Raw genomic sequence first — 17,404 nt, 5'->3', positions numbered from 1 at the left:
CTGAAAAAAAAAAATATGAATGGTATAATTGGCAAAAAAATATAACTGAGAGGGTAATTGTAGATCTTAATAATAATATTATAATAGTATAAATGTGACAAATAATAAATAATTAAAAGTTAAAACCGAAAATAAAAATAGGATCCGAATTATAAAATCTTTTTGACCCATAATCGGGTCAAGTAACGATAATCAAATAAACCGGGTCGGTGGGTCAAGATTAAATGGGCCAGGCCCAGTACAATAAAATCCTTTAATACAAATACAACAAGATAGAATTAGGGTTTCCTCGTGCAACGCAAGTTCTCTGTTACTCTACCTCAGTTCATCGAAGCCAATCCAATAAGGTTCGTCTCTGTTTATATATAATATATATATGTATGTATAGGTGTATTTATATATCTATTCTGTGAGGGGTTTTCGCCGCTTGAGTTAATCTTCGCATGTGTATCTAAAAACGTTAGGATCTGGTTTCGCCGCTAGGGTTAATCTTTCCGGTAGGGTTTTGTTCTATCTAATAAAGTTGGGATCTTGGATCTGAATTTTGACTGATTTTAGGGCTGCCAACATTGAATTAAATTTGATATATATTTATGTTCGTTGTATGAAATTGATTTGATGTAATTTGAATTGTATTAATTTTTTTTTATGTCAATTGTATGCAGATTTCTTCTCTAGGAGATTGCTGAGAAGTTCATTATCTGATTACTAGTGACAATGTCGTCGAAATTCTTTAGTCAGGTTTGTTATCTACGATTTCGAGTGATTATTTATCTCAAGTTTTTCAATTTTGTTTATTTTTGAAATCCGTAGCTTGTTCGATTTTTTTTTAATAATACCGATGGTCTTTAGAGATGTATAGTTATAATCCGATGATATAGTTGATAAAGAAAGGTATTTTGAATGAAATTTGGCTACTCTTACATATAAAAAATTTACGATTTTTTTTTTTTACTTTCCTGAATTGCAGGGTGGTGACAGTGAGACCGAAGAGGAAGAGAGTGATTATGATGACCAAGAAGACACTAAACCAGAGGAGCCCACACAAGATAAGAATCCAAACAAATATATTGCCGACAACGATAGCGATAGTGATGATTCCGAAGGTCAGAAGCGCGTTGTCCGGCGAGTCAAGGACAAACGCTTTGACGAAATGTCGGCCACAATTGACCAATTGAAAAACTCTATGAAAATCAACGATTGGGTCAGCCTGCAAGAAGGGTTCGAGAAAATGAACAAACAGCTTGAAAAGGTTATGAGGGTGACTGAAGCCAATAAAGCTCCAAATCTGTACATCAAGGCCCTCGTGACATTGGAGGATTTCTTGAACCTGACATTGGCCAATAAGGAGGCGAAGAAGAAAATGAGCAGCAGCAATGCCAAGGCTTTGAATTCAATGAAGCAGAAGCTCAAAAAGAAAAATAAGGAGTTCGAGGATCTGATTAACCAGTGTCGCGAAAAGCCCGAACTTTTCGAGGAAAAAGTCGATGAAGAACCCGAACCTGAGGATGAGGACGAAGATGATGACGAGGATGTTTTTGACGAGGACCCCACAAATCTTGAATCTGACGAGAGTGATGAAGAGGAAGAAACCGGAAAGGACTCAACTGAACCTGGGTGGGAAAAGATGTTGAGCAAGAAAGATAAAATGATGGACAAACAGTTCAAGGACCCCAGCCAGATTACATGGGACACCGTGAACAAGAAGTTTAAGGAGATTGTTGCTGCCAGGGGTAAAAAGGGTACCGGTAGAATTGAATTGGTCGAGCAGCTCACTTTTCTAACCAGGGTTGCCAAGACACCTGCTCAGAAGCTCGAGATTCTTTTCAGTGTGGTCTCTGCACAGTTCGATGTTAACCAGAATCTGAGCGGCCACATGCCGATTAACGTGTGGAAACAGTGTGTGCAGAACCTGCTAACTATTCTTGATATGCTGACTCAGTACTCGAATATTGTGGTCGACGACATGGTGGAACCTGATGAAAACGAGACGCAAAAGGGAGCGGACCACAGTGGCACGATTCGAATTTGGGGTAATTTGGTGGCCTTTCTTGAAAAAATCGATTTGGAGTATTTCAAGAGTCTTCAGGTTATTGATCCACACACACGCGAGTATGTTGTGAGGCTCAAAGACGAGCCCACTTTCTCGGTTCTTGCTCAGAATGTGCAAGAGTATCTGGAGCGGGTCGGGGATTTCAAGGGTGCTTCGAAGGTGGCCCTTAAACGGGTCGAGCTCGTTTATTACAAACCACAGGAGGTGTATGATGCTATGAGGAAACTCGCTGAGCTGGACAATGGAGAAGCTGAGTCAGTCGAGGAAAGTAAGGGGCCCGCTGCATTTGTTGTGACTCCCGAGCTTTTGCCCCGCAAGCCCACTTTTCCGGAGAATAGCAGGACTTTGATGGACATACTTGTTTCACTTATTTACAAGTATGGGGATGAGAGGACAAAGGCACGTGCGATGCTTTGCGATATTTACCACCACGCCATCTTGGATGAGTTTTCGACGTCCCGGGATTTGTTGCTGATGAGCCACCTGCAGGATAGTGTGCAGCACATGGATATATCGACACAGATTCTCTTCAACAGGGCTATGGCACAGCTTGGGTTGTGTGCTTTTAGGGTTGGTCTCGTTGTTGAAGGCCACAGTTGCCTCTCTGAGCTGTATTCTGCTGGTAGGGTTAAGGAATTGCTTGCACAAGGTGTATCACAGAGCAGATATCACGAGAAGACTCCCGAACAGGTATTATTTTCTTTTTAACTGTCAATTTTTTTCTACTTGAAAGTTTCTTTGGAAAATCAAATAATACTAGTGGCCTGTGCTCTCTAAGATTTGTTATAAATATGCTTATTGTTAACATCTTGCATAATTCCCAACTGTCAATATTTCTCTACTTGAAGTTTCTTTGAAAAATCAAATAATACAAGGGCCTTTGTCTAAGGTTTGCTAGGAGTATGTTGTCTGTTAACATCTTTTGCATAATTCTTAACTGTCGATTTTTCCCATTTAGAAGTTTCTTTGAAAAATCATATCTTGTGATAACTAATTCTTAACTGCCAATGTTTTTTTACTTAAATATCAAGGAAAACGTATCAAGCTTAATTAATTTCTCAAAAAATCCAGGAGCGACAGGAGAGAAGGCGTCAGATGCCTTATCACATGCACATAAATCTCGAGCTTTTGGAATCTGTCCATCTTATCTGTGCCATGCTGCTGGAGGTACCCAACATGGCAGCCAACGCCCATGATGCCAAACGCAAGGTCATAAGCAAGAGCTTCCGAAGGCTTCTCGAAGTGAGTGACCGCCAGACATTCACGGGCCCACCCGAAAATGTGCGGGACCACGTCATGGCCGCCACACGTGCGCTCAAGCAGGGCGATTTCGACAAGGCCTTCGCTGTAATAAAATCCCTCGATGTTTGGAGGCTGCTCAGAAACAAGGACATTGTTCTTGAAATGCTCAAGGCTAAGATAAAGGAAGAAGCTCTAAGGACCTATCTGTTTACCTACTCAGCCTCGTACGATTCTCTGAGCCTTGACCATCTTTCCAAGATGTTTGACCTCTCGGATTCGCAGACCCGAAGCATTGTTAGTAAGATGATGATTAACGAGGAGCTCCATGCGAGCTGGGACCAGCCGACGGGGTGCATTGTGTTCCATGAGGTTGAGCACACTAGATTGCAGGCACTGGCTTTCCGGTTGACTGAGAAGCTGGCGATTATTGCTGAGACGAACGAGCGGGCAATTGAATCGAGGATTGGGGGCGGTGGTTTGGATGGGCTTCCTCTCAGGCGCAAGGAGGGGCAGGATTATGCCACTGCAGCTGGCGGTGGAGGTGGCGGCAGTAGGTGGCAGGAGTTTTCATTTAATCAGGGCAGGCAAGGGAGCTCCGGTGGGAGGACCGGTGGGTATAATGCCGGTGGCGGCAGAGGTGGTGGCTACAATAGGGATAACCGGCAAGGGCGCGGCGGTTATCAGAACCAGCGGCATCAGGATGGGGCTGGCCGGGTTTATCAATCGGGATCGAGTGTGAGAGGTGGACAAATGGATTCTTCGACAAGGATGGTTAGTCTTAACAGAGGGGTTCGCACTTAGTGAGCGAACAAAGAGATAAAAGTGCTGTTTTTGTTTCTGTTGTTTTCGTAACTTCAATCTATTTATCGGGTTTGGTAATTTTGTGATAATTTTGACTGCAGCGGCAAATAACTTGGCTCTCTGTTTTAATTTATGAAATTTTGTGGTATGAAATTTGATTGGATATTGGAACATTTGGTTATCATCTTTGATATCTTTTATCTTTCCAACAGTAATGCCTGCCTGCTTGACTTTATGTGGCGTTGTGTAAGTTTATTGTAAATGATGGGAAATGAGTTGCTTAGATATATAAATATTATAGGGCAAATTACGAAGGTCAAATTACAAAAAGACCCTCATGATTGGGTAAATGTAAAAGACCCTCATGATTGGGTAAATGTAACCGTCCCTCAATTATCAATCTTTCTAAACGTCAACTTTTGCGGTGTTAAAATTAGTTAAATATTTTCCAGTTTGTACCCATTTTGTCCTATTTCGGCTCCACATTTGGAAACAAGATGATCATAAGATGTTTCTCTTTGCATGTAAATATCAGATTGTCGTGCATCGAAACCGCCTCTCTGCACAAAACAAATACAAACTAGAGAACATTTTACGGATTTTTCAGAAATTTTTGTTTAATTTGACCTTTACCTCAGAGCTGTAATTTACCCTATGCCCGGACTCTTTTGTAACTCATGAAATTCTAATTTATTTATTTTTCATTAAAATTCAAGTTCCAAGTAAAATACACATTGCAGATAATCTATAATCTAATTCTGCATCATCAGAACTTCCCTCAATTCCATTTGTTGGAATAAAGTTCCCAAAAAATTTACATGCTTGTCAAAAAAATACAGGTAAAAAAATGAAAAATAAGAAACAAACAGTAACTCTCTATCCAAATATAGTGAGAGTTCTCCAAGTAACTGCAGTGATTAACAATCCTGCACGAAGAGTTTCAAATACGTAAGTCCTTCGTAAGTTGGCATAGCAGTCGTATATACGTTTCCATCAACGAGGAGACATATAATTTCATGTTCAAAAAGAAATAGTTAATCTATATATTAATTATTAGTAGTAAAAAGAAAAGTGAAAACAATACCTGTTATTGCCATTTCTTTAGGCCATCTTCTTGTGTTGAATGCATCTGAGAGCACTGCATTAATGCAGCCTAGTTAATTATCAATTCAATAAAAATAGTTCATACTCATGAGGGTTAATTATTATTATTTTTTTTAAATTTTTTTTTTGAGGTAATATAAACAAAAATCCGATATATGCAATCGAACGAGAGCACAAACCAAAATCATATTATTAAGTCCTTATTTTTCTTTCTCCAAATTACCTGAATCACAGTTAGAAGTAGAATTCCAGCTCCCACACAAGCACAAGTCAGTGTTCCCACGAACATCGTAACCGCACGATCCACCGCTCGCCTCACATGCCATGCAGAAGCTCCCACTCCCGCCGTCCGAATACGTCACTTGTATTCCGTAAGCCCATTCGCTGGGCCCGCTCACCCTCAACGGGGCCGAGCTATACACACTACTATACCCCTGGCAATCAAGCCTCGAGAGATTCACGCTCTTCACACTCTCGTACGACACCGCGCAACAATCCGGCGGGCCCGACCCGTACGCCCGGCCTGAACCCGCTCTCGGCCCGATAAACTCCCACGCGGGGCACCCGTAGTACTCCTCACAGCCGAGGCCCGAAACGTTCCGGCATGGCGGGTGCTTCTCCCCCCTCTGGAAGAGAGGGGAGCGGGCCGAGCAGCCCAATAACATGAAGGCGTTGTCGGGGGCCGGGGTGAGGAAGGGGGCCCGCCAGGGTTCGAGGGCGAACCCGTTGCCGCGGGCCCCGAGGAAGAGGGATTGACAGGTGGACATGTGGGGGTCGTGGAGGACGAGTGAGGTGTAGGGGTAGTCGATGTCGAGGACGCGGTAAGAGCCGGAGGGGATGTGGAGCATGAGGACGTTGTTGATGCAGTAGAGGAGGTCGCGGAAGCCTCCGTGGCCGCACCCCGGTTGGAGGGCGAAAGGGTAATCTACGGTTAGGTTTCCGCAAAAGGACCGGCATGTGTTGTTTGTGTGGGCGTAGGTGTGGACCGATAGAATTAATGCATGGAGTGTGATCAATAGAAAGATGAAGGAAGCCATGGAGAGAGAGAGAGAGAGAGAGAGAGAGAGAGAGAGAGAGAGAGAGAGAGAGAGAGAGAGAGAGAGAGAGAGAGAGAGAGAGAGAGAGAGAGAGAGAGAGAGAGAGAGAGAGAGAGAGAGAGAGAGAGAGAGAGAGAGAGAGAGAGAGAGGTGGCTTTTGGGACTGAGAATTGTGTAAGGATATAAATGATACTTTGCTTAGTAAGATGTAGAAATGTTTAATGTTTTGGAGGGCTTTTCTTTATTAAAAGACAATGTTGTAATAGGAAAGAATCTAAGTGAATTGTTTATGGGTTTTATCCTTTATCTTTTTGTGAGGGATCAATGGTGGTTTGTTTAACAAGATTTGGCTGACTTTTTAAGGTTTGTGTCTGGTTTGAGCATATGCTTTTTGGCGCAATCTTCAAGAATTTGAAAGAAAGTATAATTGGTGCAGAATTGCTTTATAGTCAAGTAGCAACTGTTTATAAAGTTAGTTAAGGTACAGTTAACTGTGTGGAACAATCAAATCGAGATCGTGTTTTGGTGGACGTCATAAAATATAATGGATGAAATAAACATGTAAAAATCTACCGTTCATCTACGCACACAAATAAATATGTCTCGGTGTCTAAATGAACAATAATATTCTAAAAAAAAAAATTCAAATTCGATATATCTCAGGTAAAGGACACAATGATGCCCATCTTGTTCGCAGGGCAATTATAACTTAGTCCATTTCTCGTAGTATTACAAAAATGCCGCCAAACCGAAAAAGATTTAGCTAATCAATACTTGCGAACGTAAATTAAGACACACACTAGACTGTTACAGAAAAACCTTTGCCCCTTCACCTCTGTTTCTCTGATAATTCTCAGGCTTAACCAAGAACCGAGAGTCGACTCTTGAGTCAAGGCAATGAAAATCTCTTACACAAACTGTCGAGCTGCAACTCATTTGTCCTCTTTGTCTGCAGTTTTATGAATCGACAGCAAAATTAGATTTTGATTACAAAGATCCAAAATTACAATTTCGAACTTCCAGAAAAAGGTATTATATTACGGTCGAAAAATTACCATTGCCGGGATTCTTTGATGCGGTAAGCTGTGGCTTTATAACGATCGTTTTGACAGACTCGGCTGTAGTTGATAGAACCAAAAAGTTAGCATTTTTCAGAGGGTGCTTCTTCATACAATTTATGCACTATACTACTAATTAAATATGCATTTTTCACCTTTGAATTTTCTCTTCTTCTTTGCTCTTCTCTTCTTCCTATCGGACTTGGTTAGTTCAGTTTCTTCTTTAATGTCTCCTTTGCCGTAAAACACTTCTTCAGGAGCAAGCATAGCTGCATCAGATACCGCGAGAGGTGCAATCTACAAACAAAAACCATGTTATTACAAATTATATGGATGTATTACTAATGAAATTAAAAAAAAAAAAAAAAACTCAATAATTATCTGGATATATTACCTCTTCCATTGCTAGGGCAGGAACATTTGCTTGAATGGACATATCCTCGATAATCTATTCAAGTTGATTAAATACCAAAATCATAATCAATAAGATGTTTTAAAAGTTGGGAAAATCGTGGAATAATTGCACGAGGCATTACTGGTTTTGGAGTGAAATGGAAATGAGTTAGAGCATCCAACTTCACGCACAGTTTCTTGAACAGCGTACTTGCCTGAAAATATTTACAAAAAAGTTAACCTAATTTCACAAAAAGATTAGACATCGACAAAAAAATAGTCACGCATTGAATGTACAACACCAGATTTAAAAAATAATCAACAAAATATAGACGCAAATGTTATGTACACACTTCTTTCTTTTGTTCATCTGAGAAAGTCAACGCGTTTGACACGAGGCCAGTCTTCTGAGCATACTCATCCTGCATCAAACGAGGGAGAGGTTAGTTCAGATGGATACGAGAAAAAAAATCCCATGGTAGAGAGGTTAGAATGTAATTGTAAATCGTCAAACGGAATAAAACATATAATCACAGAAAAATAATTCACATCTATTTCTAAAAAACACACACCTCATAAAGTTCAGAAAGGCCCTTTCTGCTCTTGGTCTCATCCTGCAAAATTTTGAAGTTTATCGTTAGGACAAACTTTCACTGCAGAATCGAAAGTAAAAATATGCAGATATAAATTATTACCAATTCCTTTCTCTCTCTTGGCGCCTTGGTTGATAAAGCAGCCGGCTTCTGAACGTCATCAAATCGTCCCTAAACATGATATCAAATGTATCAATAATCTAAAAGAACGAGCTTAGAACTATAAAGAGTGATAAAAGAAAGCAGAATCATTTATCTAAGAAAAACAATAAACATGAATAATTACACCACATAGATATGCGTGCAATAGGCTAAATACCTCGCACAACATATATGATAATGACTGGCACTAATTCTAAGAGAGCCAAAGGGAACGCAGAAAATAACAATATCTAAAATGAGCATAAACATTAATCATACCTCAAGTATACGTTTCTTAATCAACTCTTCAAGAGATGCATGGGCCTCTAGTGTGATATCCGGAGCGGGTCTCACATTGTGCTCAAAATCAAGATCAACTTCCAAGGCACTATTTTTGGGTCTTTTAGCAGCAGTGATCTAGCATACGATAAAGAAATGAATTGTCATACAATTTACAAAATTGCCATTGAGAATAAGTCGATAAAGATGAAAAAAGGATAAAAGTTGATAAAAAAATATCACCTCGCCCTGCATGGTCCATGTCTTTGGTTCCATGTTTGCTTTCTCCATTTTCTCTATCTCAGCACGTTTTTTCTCGAGCTCTTTTTCATGGGTGGACACACTTTGTTTCTTCTGCAGAAAATTATATGAACGTGAAATATTAAGAATAAGTACATCGAATTAATACACCAAAGAGAAACAGACATGGAGCAATATGAAGTGAAAATAACCTGCTTGTCGTTTTCGCTTTCGGGCTCGTTGGTAACCAGATTGCCTTCGCCACTGTCTTCGTCATCGTCTTCATCATTGTCTTCTTCATTGTCTTCTTCACTGTCATCTTCATTGTCGATGTCATTGTCAGGTTCACGAACAACCTGATTATTGTTGTCACGTTCATGCTTATCCAATTTGCCCGATCTACGAAACTGATACTGATTAAAGTTTCTCTTCCGGACTTTCCTAACACCAAAGAAGTCTTCATATCTGAACCCAAAAAAAGAATGCATCAGCATGTATGAACCAGAAAACGAAGATGAATGATCAGTCAAAAAATTTACACGCTGCAAACCACGGGGAGCATCCATTACTTACAAACAAATCAGAATTTATATATTATTAACATCCTATATGATACCATCTCACTGTATACCCATCTTGCGATGGCAATTGAGCCCATCTCTTAAAAACCCAATGAATTTAACGAGTACACCCATTATATTTTTATGTTATATTGTGGTTTTACTGAAGTACGAGGTTGCAAAGGAGGTTAATCACAATCCGTCCCGCCCCGATTTGACGAATGATGCCTGCCCGTTAGAAAATGGGGCGAGTGTGGTTTTGAATACATACCCCAAACCTGTCAAGATCATTCGCAAAGCACAAGTTTTGATTTTTTGGGAAAATTTATTGATATCGTTGTTTCCTTGCCTCAATCTCAGCACACTATTAGTTTCAATTTCATTTTTTTTTTCATTTCCAACAGTTCAATTTATATATCATCGTAGACGTACAAATTTAACGACCAATCCCAAAAAAACAAAGGCAATAGACAGTTGAAACAAGTGTACTCAAGCAGACCTTGCATGTTCGGCATCATCTCCACCATCAATCGCCGCCATAAGTGCAATCTGTTACAGCCATCATGGAACGTAAATATTAGCTCCAAAGATATTCCACAAACAACTATACAAAGCTTTAAACAATCCAAAAACAAACTAAGTGAAACCCGAATTTGCAAGACTCTGCAATTTATACCTGGTCGTCCTCTTCTTCTTCTTCACTCTCCTCATCTTCATCCTCTTCGTCATTGTCCTTATCTGCGATTTTACCTCTCTTTCTCTTATTCTTATTATCCTTCTCGAGTCCATACTCCCTCGCCTCGTCTTCCAACAAATACTTCTCCAATTCCTTCATCTTAAAAAACTTATCTTCCACTCCATTAAAATTTTCTCCTTCATCATCGTCATCGTCCTCGTTTTCCTCCCCTTCTTCTTCGTCTTCTTCATCTTCATCCTCCTCGACATCATCATTATCATCGATATCATCCAATTCATCACTAGGGCTTTCAGCAACCTCGTTTCGTGTAACTTTCCGATTCTTTACTTCACCACTAGCCCTATCCAAATTGAATTGCTTTTTGATTTCTTCGGGATTGTTCTCGAAATCTGTGACCCGACGGCGGATGGATGAGAGCAAAGGGTGAGCTTGGAGGTCGATTTGCTGCCATATCTGCTCGGCATCGAAGTCTTCGCCGGCTAATAGCTGATTGAATGGAGATTTACGAGCGTACGGAGAGAGTGAAGCGAATAAGTACTTCGAGGCCAATCGAGCCGCCGCCTTGAGCTCCTCCGACTTCGTAAGGTAGAGCGGCGGTTCTGTGGATTTCAGCCTCTGAAGCGCTTCCATCCCAGCGTCGTTTACCCCACCGTCAGCGGCGGAGGCCATGGCGCCACGTGAAGAAGAAAACTTCAGGGTTTATGGTACCAGAAATTAGGGTTTTAGGAGAAATGTTATTTTTTTTCTTTTTATAGTGAAAAGCAGAAACCAAATATTCAGGGATTAGGTTTTAGGAGGGAAGAAGAATTATGCTGTTTGGCGGGGTACGGCGGTGGGAGGGAAGTGGCGGCGGCGGTGGGAGGGAAGGAGAAGAAAAGGGGGCTGACGTAAATGGGGCAAAAGGGTTAAGTTTCGTTTCAAAGATATATATTTAATTATTTATATTTAGGATTAATTAAATTTATTTTTTACTGAAACATTTTTTTAGGGTAAATTCACTTTTCCCAATTGTACTTTGACTCGATATCACTTTACTACTCTCGATTGCATTGATTTTGCCCCTCGTACTTGGAAAATTATCTCAATGTGGCCTTCACTGTTAGTTTTCAGACTTTTGACCTTAACACCGTTTGCTCTAAAGTCTGAAAATTACAATGAAGTCACTCCTTCCAGTTTAAATAATTATATATAAAAAATTAAATAAATTGTAGTCGCCGTCGTGGACTATGTTTTTCCGTTGTATTGATTTATTTTTTATGTTTTATTTCTTTTTAATTTTTTTATTAATTATTTAAACTACGAGGGATGACAATTTTGTAATTTCAGAACTAGGACCAAATGGTATTAAAGTCAAATATGTCCAAGTCTAACCATTAATACGGAGTTCCACATTTGAGACAATTTTCTAGTGCATGAGGGCAAATCGATGCAATCGAGAGTAGAAGGGGATAAGATGTCGAGCTAGAGTACAAGGGAAGAAAGTGAAATTTGCCCCTTTTTTTTTATTGACAAAAGTTAAAAAAATTATAATCGCAATCCGGACAATTAGTGGTAGCATTAACGCCTCGCCGAAAACAAATATAGTGCATATCGGTCTCCAGGACATAAAATCTTCGCTCTAGTAATTGTTTCAGGGGTGTGAATCTAATTACCGATACCAGAGGGACCTTAAAGTTATTTTGACATATCTTGGGGGTGTAGGTGTAGTATATCATTTATTCTTTCTTCATTCCCTCCAATGCCCACTAATTATCATTTTCACATGGTTGACTCTTTTCATCACATCTCTGCGAAAGCAATAAATTTTCACTGAAAAATGCATACGATGAATATATAGCTGTTTCAGTTTACTGAATTCGTTCTAGATTCATCGGAGAGAGAAAGAAGAGAGAGAGAGATCACATTGAAAGATGGCTTATGCTGCTGTGATTTCTCTGAAGCAGACAATTGAGCATCTTCTATATTCTCCCCATGTTGTAAATCCCGTCCCACAAATCCTACAATCTCTGTACGAGGATGTTTCCTCTTTACAAGAACTTCTCAAAGAACTTGACAGCAGCAGCAACACCATCAGAGAGAAGGTGAACGCTAATTTGGATGGGCAAATCAGAGATTCGGTATACGAATTCGAAGATATACTCGACACCCACGCCTCGAATGAGAAATTAGAACAAGAGATCGATTCCTTTACAGAAACGGTGAAGAAGATGAAGAAGGCGTACATTGAAGAACTGCACACAGAAGAAGACGACGACGAAGACGACGGCGTTTCGCAAAGAATTGATTTTTCCGGCGGGAGTGAGTCTAAGATGGTTGGATTTTCTGCTCAATTCGACAGAGTCAAAGCCGTACTTTTGAAACAAGATCTATCAGTTACTGTCTCGTTGAACGGAATGGCAGGTATCGGTAAGACTACTCTGGCCAAGAAAATTCTTCAAGATCCATTGATACTCTCTCATTTCGATCGGTGTGTTTTTGTCACACTAGGCCCGAAATATCGATTTAAAAGAATTGCGGAAAATATTCTATCTCAAATCAATTCTGAAAGTGATGAAGTACTTGTGGAAGGAGATGATAGTGATGATGAAGCCGAGTATGACAGCGCGGACGATATGAAAATCCTTGTTGTGTTGGATGATGTATGGGAATCAAAGATCTGGGGTGAGTTGGTAGCGGAATTTCCGGACGATATTCATCAGTGCCGATTCTTGGTGACGACTAGGCTACGGCAAGTAGGAGAGTCTTATTCACCTTTTTTGGCTCTGGAAATGCCATTTCTAAATAAAGAAGAAAGCTGGGAGCTTCTTCGCCACAAGGTGTTCGATGAAATGCCTTGCCCACCTTTGCTCGAGAAAGTTGGGAAGAAGATTGCTGAAAATTGCGAAGGCCTTCCTCTTGCTATCGTCATAGTTGGTGATATTTTATCCGAATCGGAGAAGACCGTGGAGTACTGGAACAAAGTAGCAAACCGAGAAGTGTCGGTTTTTGTTGATGCATATGATCAAATGTTTGATACACTGTATCCAAGCTATGAGTACTTGCCTCAACATTTAAAATCGTGCTTCCTCTACATGGGAGTTTTCCCCGAGAAGTATGAGATTCCTCTCTCCAGGTTCACCAAGTTGTGGGATGCTGAAGGATTTTCGGATCAAGATCAAAACAGACGTTCAGAATATATTGCTCATGAATGTTTGCACGATCTTCTTTCAAGAAATCTTATCAGGGTGCAAAAGGAGAGCTCCTATAACGGAATAAAAAGTTACGGCCAAATCCACTCTTCCTACTGGTACTTGTGCAATAAAGTAGCTCCGATGAAGAGGTTTTTCCATGGCTTAAATAGTATTGCCGACAGTTTAGCAGAAGGTATAGAAAGTCAGCGGCGATTGTGCATTCGCAATAACGTTTTGTTTGGCATCAAAGACGCGTACGACTCAATGGGTTCCGTTTCATCGGCACGCTCTCTCCTGTGCACTGGTCCATATCATCAATATCCAGTACCGATATGTTTTGGTTTGATGTTGCTGAGGGTATTGGATGCTCTTTCAATCCGTTTCTACGAGTTTCCACTTGAAGTGTTGAAGCTAATACAACTAAGATATCTCAGCCTCACATGTGATGGCGACATCTCTAATTCCATGTCCGAACTACGGAACCTTCGGTGGTTGATTGTCGATATACATCAGAGGATCAAATCCCCTGGAGCTCCATCGTATCTGCCTATGGATATATGGCATATGCAAGAATTGGAGCATCTTCAAATCACGGGTACCGACCTACCAAATCCATGTGAAGGATCACTCTTACCAAAACTCTCAACACTCTTGGATGTGAGTGCTCGAAGTTGTACCAAGAGAGTTCTTGAAAGAATCCCGAATCTCAAGAAACTAGGAATTCGAATCGAGTTGACTTATGATAATGTTGATGATCAACCTTTGAGCTGCTTCGATCATATTTCCCACCTCGATAAACTACGCTCACTCAAATGCGTCGTTGTGAATCCTGGAATCATGTTTGATATTGTGGGCCCGCCTTTTCCTCTTTCAATCTTCCCGTCAAATCTGGCAAAGTTGACTTTGAGCGGCCTCGGAAATCCTTGGGAAGAAATCACGAGCATTTCCTCATTGCCGTATCTCAAAGTGCTCAAATTGCGATGCTACGCATTTCGAGGCACGAAGTGGGAAATTTACGACAACGGATTTCCATGGCTTGAAAATCTTCTAATCGAAGACGCTGATCTGGCACAGTGGAGCGTCGGGAGTGGAAGCTTCCCAAAGCTTAAGAGCCTAACAATGAAACACTGCTACAAATTACGAGAGCTTCCTGTAGAGTTTGCTAAATGTCTTCGTAAGATTGATTTAATTGAGTGCAACCCTCTGGTTTTGACTTGTGCAAAGAAGATAAAAGAGGATGGCAATTTGTTCGATTTCAGTGTCCGTTATTCTTCGTGGGATGAAGGGAACATCAAGTCATGTGGACCAACTTGGTTCTCCAAAAGGTTAGCCATCTCAAATATGTCTCTTGACTGTCTCTATTTAAGACAACTGTAAATAACCGAAAAACAGAAAATGAGTCTTTAGGTGATGATAAGTGATAAATATGGGTGGGAATTAGAATTGAATTTCTGATTTCCGTTGAATCCAATCCGAAAATTTCCGATTTTGGATTTCATTCCGAATTCAGAATATTCATATTCCGTTATTTTCCGATATTTTTGGGATCGGAATTGGAATATATATATGACATTCCTATTTCCGATCCAATTATAATTTCCAATATTTTCTGAAAATTACACTTATAAAATCAATATTATTATGCATTTTATATTTTTTGGTTAATAAACTTTCAAATTCCGCTGATTCCGATCGGAAAATTTCCATTTTGGAACATTTTTTTCATTCCAATTTCTGATTTTTCCAATTGTTATGGTATGAAATTGGAATTAGTTTCACACTCCGAAAAAAATCAATTTTTTTTTCTGAAAGTACTAATTCTGATCCGATCCGTCCGATTTCCACCCCTAGATGATACTATATTGAGGTAAGGAAAGATGGTGGGGAAATGCATATTGAGGCAGATTAATTATACATTCTGCATTTAGTACATCATGTAAAAGTAATTCTTCGTTAATCTACTCTTAGTCCAATTGCCATTTCCTATTCCAAACGATATTTCATTTATATGCATGTCAAGTATACAAGATTATATTATTAATGTACATGTAGAATATATTGATGAGTTTGAAATGAAAAAAAACACTGCGTGGAATAAAGGATTCGATTTGTAATAAGTCTAGCTTGTATATAAATTATAATTGATTTCTTTTACTCGTTGGCACATTGATATATAAGGAAATTGTGTGTGTGTGTGTGTGTGTGTGTGTGTGTAAAATGGACAAATCAACACACAATTTGTCTTGAAATTTTTGTAGAAATTAAACTTTCTGATGTAAAGAAAGCTTGGAGCTTATTGAGAGAGAAGAACTAACACGAACAAATCTTTGACCGTATGCTTCTGCTTCTTTTTGTTACAGGTGATAAATCATATACATCAGGAGCCACAGAATTGTTGACCAGAATGCACCAGAGGAATTACATCCGCATTATTTGCATCTTGGATTTTTTTTTTTCTGTTTTTTTGGTTTTTTTTTTATGCTCCGCGATTTATTTATTTATTTATTTTTTCCGTTTTTTTAATTGACTATGAAACATAGTCGATTAGTGACCCAGTGATGAGGTGGCGGGCGGGGGTAAAGCTGGAAAACATAATAGCTGAAAATGGGTGTGGACTTTTCTCAAATGGACTAAAATATTTTGGGTCTCCTTCTATTAAGAAAAAGTAGTGAGGGGTTTTCTCAAAGAGTCCCCTTTATAATTCCATAAATGTGCTTCCACTGTCAACTTCTTACTACACAATACCTATTTTGTTTTTTTAAACTTTATTTTATTAATTTTCATTTTTTTTTATTTATTTATTTTTTATTTTTATTATTATTTTATTTTATTTATTTTTAATTTTTTAATTTTTTTTTGTTTTAAATGTATGTGTCAGGTATATTAATCGAATATGATATTAATCAACTGTTGAATAAGAACAACTTCTCTCAAGTATAATTTTATGTCATTTATATTAATCGACTATGGTATTAATCAACTATGATATTATCCAACTGTAGAGCAAAGTAGATTAAGGATACCCAACATGATTCAACAGTATAACCCAAACAATAACAAAAGAACCGTAAAAATAACAAAAACGACTACAAAAATAGTAAAACAAATTTCTTTTTTACCGCAAAAAATATATAAAATCGTAGTTGATTTATACAATTGTTTACATATATTCAGAAAAAATCAATCAAAAATTCCACAACCAACAACCGCAAATTCAATAATGGCGATAATTACTGGCAAAAGTCCACCACCTACAAATCACAAAAATATTATATATAATCTCTAAATAGTGGTGCTATTTCCACTTCCAAAGTATCTCAATTCACCACCAAAGATGATAAAATGTCATAAATACCCCTCAAATTTATAATCCACCACCCTTTCTTAATCGATTACTAAAATTAACAAATCACAACTGCGAAAAAATGCAAAATCACCTATATATTACAAAAACAAAAAATATACAAACATTATAATTGATTTATACAATTGGAATCAATAAACGAAAAATACAAAAAAAGTAAATTTTTTTTGGAGTTGATCAACCTTAATCGACTACCAGAACATAGTCGATTAGCTTAATCGACTATGAATATGTACATAGTCGATTAAGGTTTCAGCCTGCGCGAAATTCTCTACACGCGCCGTTATCCGCTCAATCCAACAAAAAACCCTAAATTTGTGTTGGGTGCTAATACCAACATGCAAGTGTACGTATCGCAAACAAGTAGTAAAGTAGACTCGTGAGAGTCGGATGTCGATCCCACAGGGAATACGCAAATTATTTAATCCTAAGTACCAAATCCTAACAATTGTGATTTTTATCCAGCCTACGCAAGGTTGTCAAATTAATTAACTAATAAAATTAAAATAATTAAGAAAACAAGTAATCACGAGAAAAAATCAATAATAAATGGATCTAGGATTTTATCTTCCCCCTATGCAATAATTCTTCACCCAATTAATCTCCTATTATGCAAGTTACGATTCCCGATTATTAACCCAAGACACAAAATTATTCATAACCAGCTGTCGC

At 38.9% G+C, this 17,404-nt stretch overlaps 4 protein-coding genes across 4 annotated transcripts; 2 read left to right on the top strand and 2 right to left on the bottom strand.

Annotated features, from left to right (window-relative positions):
• Positions 1–51: 51 nt before the first annotated feature.
• EIF3C (eukaryotic translation initiation factor 3C) lies at positions 52–4,280 on the top strand. Its single transcript, XM_012973816.2, has 4 exons — positions 52–347; positions 666–741; positions 971–2,743; positions 3,125–4,280. Exons 2-4 carry the CDS (start codon positions 718–720, stop codon positions 4,094–4,096), a joined length of 2,769 nt encoding a protein of 922 aa, XP_012829270.2. The 5' UTR covers positions 52–347; positions 666–717; the 3' UTR covers positions 4,097–4,280.
• Positions 4,281–4,779: 499 nt separating this feature from the next.
• Positions 4,780–6,592, bottom strand: LOC105950428 (wall-associated receptor kinase galacturonan-binding protein). The gene is made up of 3 exons (XM_012973777.2): positions 5,424–6,592; positions 5,181–5,234; positions 4,780–5,022 (listed from the first exon to the last, which is right to left on the bottom strand). Exons 1-3 carry the CDS (start codon positions 6,235–6,237, stop codon positions 4,973–4,975), a joined length of 918 nt encoding a protein of 305 aa, XP_012829231.2. The 5' UTR covers positions 6,238–6,592; the 3' UTR covers positions 4,780–4,972.
• A 274-nt stretch (positions 6,593–6,866) lies between these two features.
• LOC105950501 (U3 small nucleolar ribonucleoprotein) lies at positions 6,867–11,127 on the bottom strand. Its single transcript, XM_012973865.2, has 13 exons — positions 10,178–11,127; positions 10,001–10,050; positions 9,154–9,406; positions 8,945–9,055; positions 8,702–8,839; positions 8,384–8,452; positions 8,261–8,302; positions 8,042–8,110; positions 7,832–7,903; positions 7,690–7,743; positions 7,451–7,592; positions 7,293–7,355; positions 6,867–7,186 (listed from the first exon to the last, which is right to left on the bottom strand). The coding sequence occupies exons 1-13, from the start codon at positions 10,865–10,867 to the stop codon at positions 7,170–7,172; spliced, it is 1,770 nt and encodes a 589-aa protein (XP_012829319.2). The 5' UTR covers positions 10,868–11,127; the 3' UTR covers positions 6,867–7,169.
• An 825-nt stretch (positions 11,128–11,952) lies between these two features.
• LOC105950373 (putative late blight resistance protein homolog R1A-10) lies at positions 11,953–15,824 on the top strand. The gene is made up of 2 exons (XM_012973719.2): positions 11,953–14,693; positions 15,729–15,824. The coding sequence occupies exons 1-2, from the start codon at positions 12,109–12,111 to the stop codon at positions 15,730–15,732; spliced, it is 2,589 nt and encodes an 862-aa protein (XP_012829173.2). The 5' UTR covers positions 11,953–12,108; the 3' UTR covers positions 15,733–15,824.
• The last annotated feature ends 1,580 nt before the right edge of the window (positions 15,825–17,404 follow it).

Source organism: Erythranthe guttata, chromosome 4 (genome assembly GCF_056151865.1).
Source record: "Erythranthe guttata isolate IM_541 chromosome 4, IM_541, whole genome shotgun sequence".
Taxonomy (NCBI): Eukaryota; Viridiplantae; Streptophyta; class Magnoliopsida; order Lamiales; family Phrymaceae; genus Erythranthe; species Erythranthe guttata.
Note: the sequence above shows the minus strand (reverse complement) of the source record. Positions and strands in the feature narration are given on the sequence as shown.

Coding starts and splice junctions, on each gene's coding strand:
- LOC105950373 (XM_012973719.2), top strand. CDS start 12,109: ATGGCTTATGCTGCTGTGATTTCTCTGAAGCAGACAATTGAGCATCTT.
- LOC105950501 (XM_012973865.2), bottom strand. CDS start 10,867: ATGGCCTCCGCCGCTGACGGTGGGGTAAACGACGCTGGGATGGAAGCG. Junction 9,407..10,000: donor GATGATGCCGAACATGCAAG/GTCTGCTTGAGT, acceptor TTTTGGGTTCAG/ATATGAAGACTTCTTTGGTG. Junction 8,453..8,701: donor TTAAGAAACGTATACTTGAG/GTATGATTAATG, acceptor TATCATGTTTAG/GGACGATTTGATGACGTTCA.
- EIF3C (XM_012973816.2), top strand. CDS start 718: ATGTCGTCGAAATTCTTTAGTCAG. Junction 742..970: donor CGTCGAAATTCTTTAGTCAG/GTTTGTTATCTA, acceptor CCTGAATTGCAG/GGTGGTGACAGTGAGACCGA. Junction 2,744..3,124: donor ACGAGAAGACTCCCGAACAG/GTATTATTTTCT, acceptor CAAAAAATCCAG/GAGCGACAGGAGAGAAGGCG.
- LOC105950428 (XM_012973777.2), bottom strand. CDS start 6,237: ATGGCTTCCTTCATCTTTCTATTGATCACACTCCATGCATTAATTCTA. Junction 5,235..5,423: donor TACTTCTAACTGTGATTCAG/GTAATTTGGAGA, acceptor GCATTAATGCAG/TGCTCTCAGATGCATTCAAC. Junction 5,023..5,180: donor TAAAGAAATGGCAATAACAG/GTATTGTTTTCA, acceptor CTCTTCGTGCAG/GATTGTTAATCACTGCAGTT.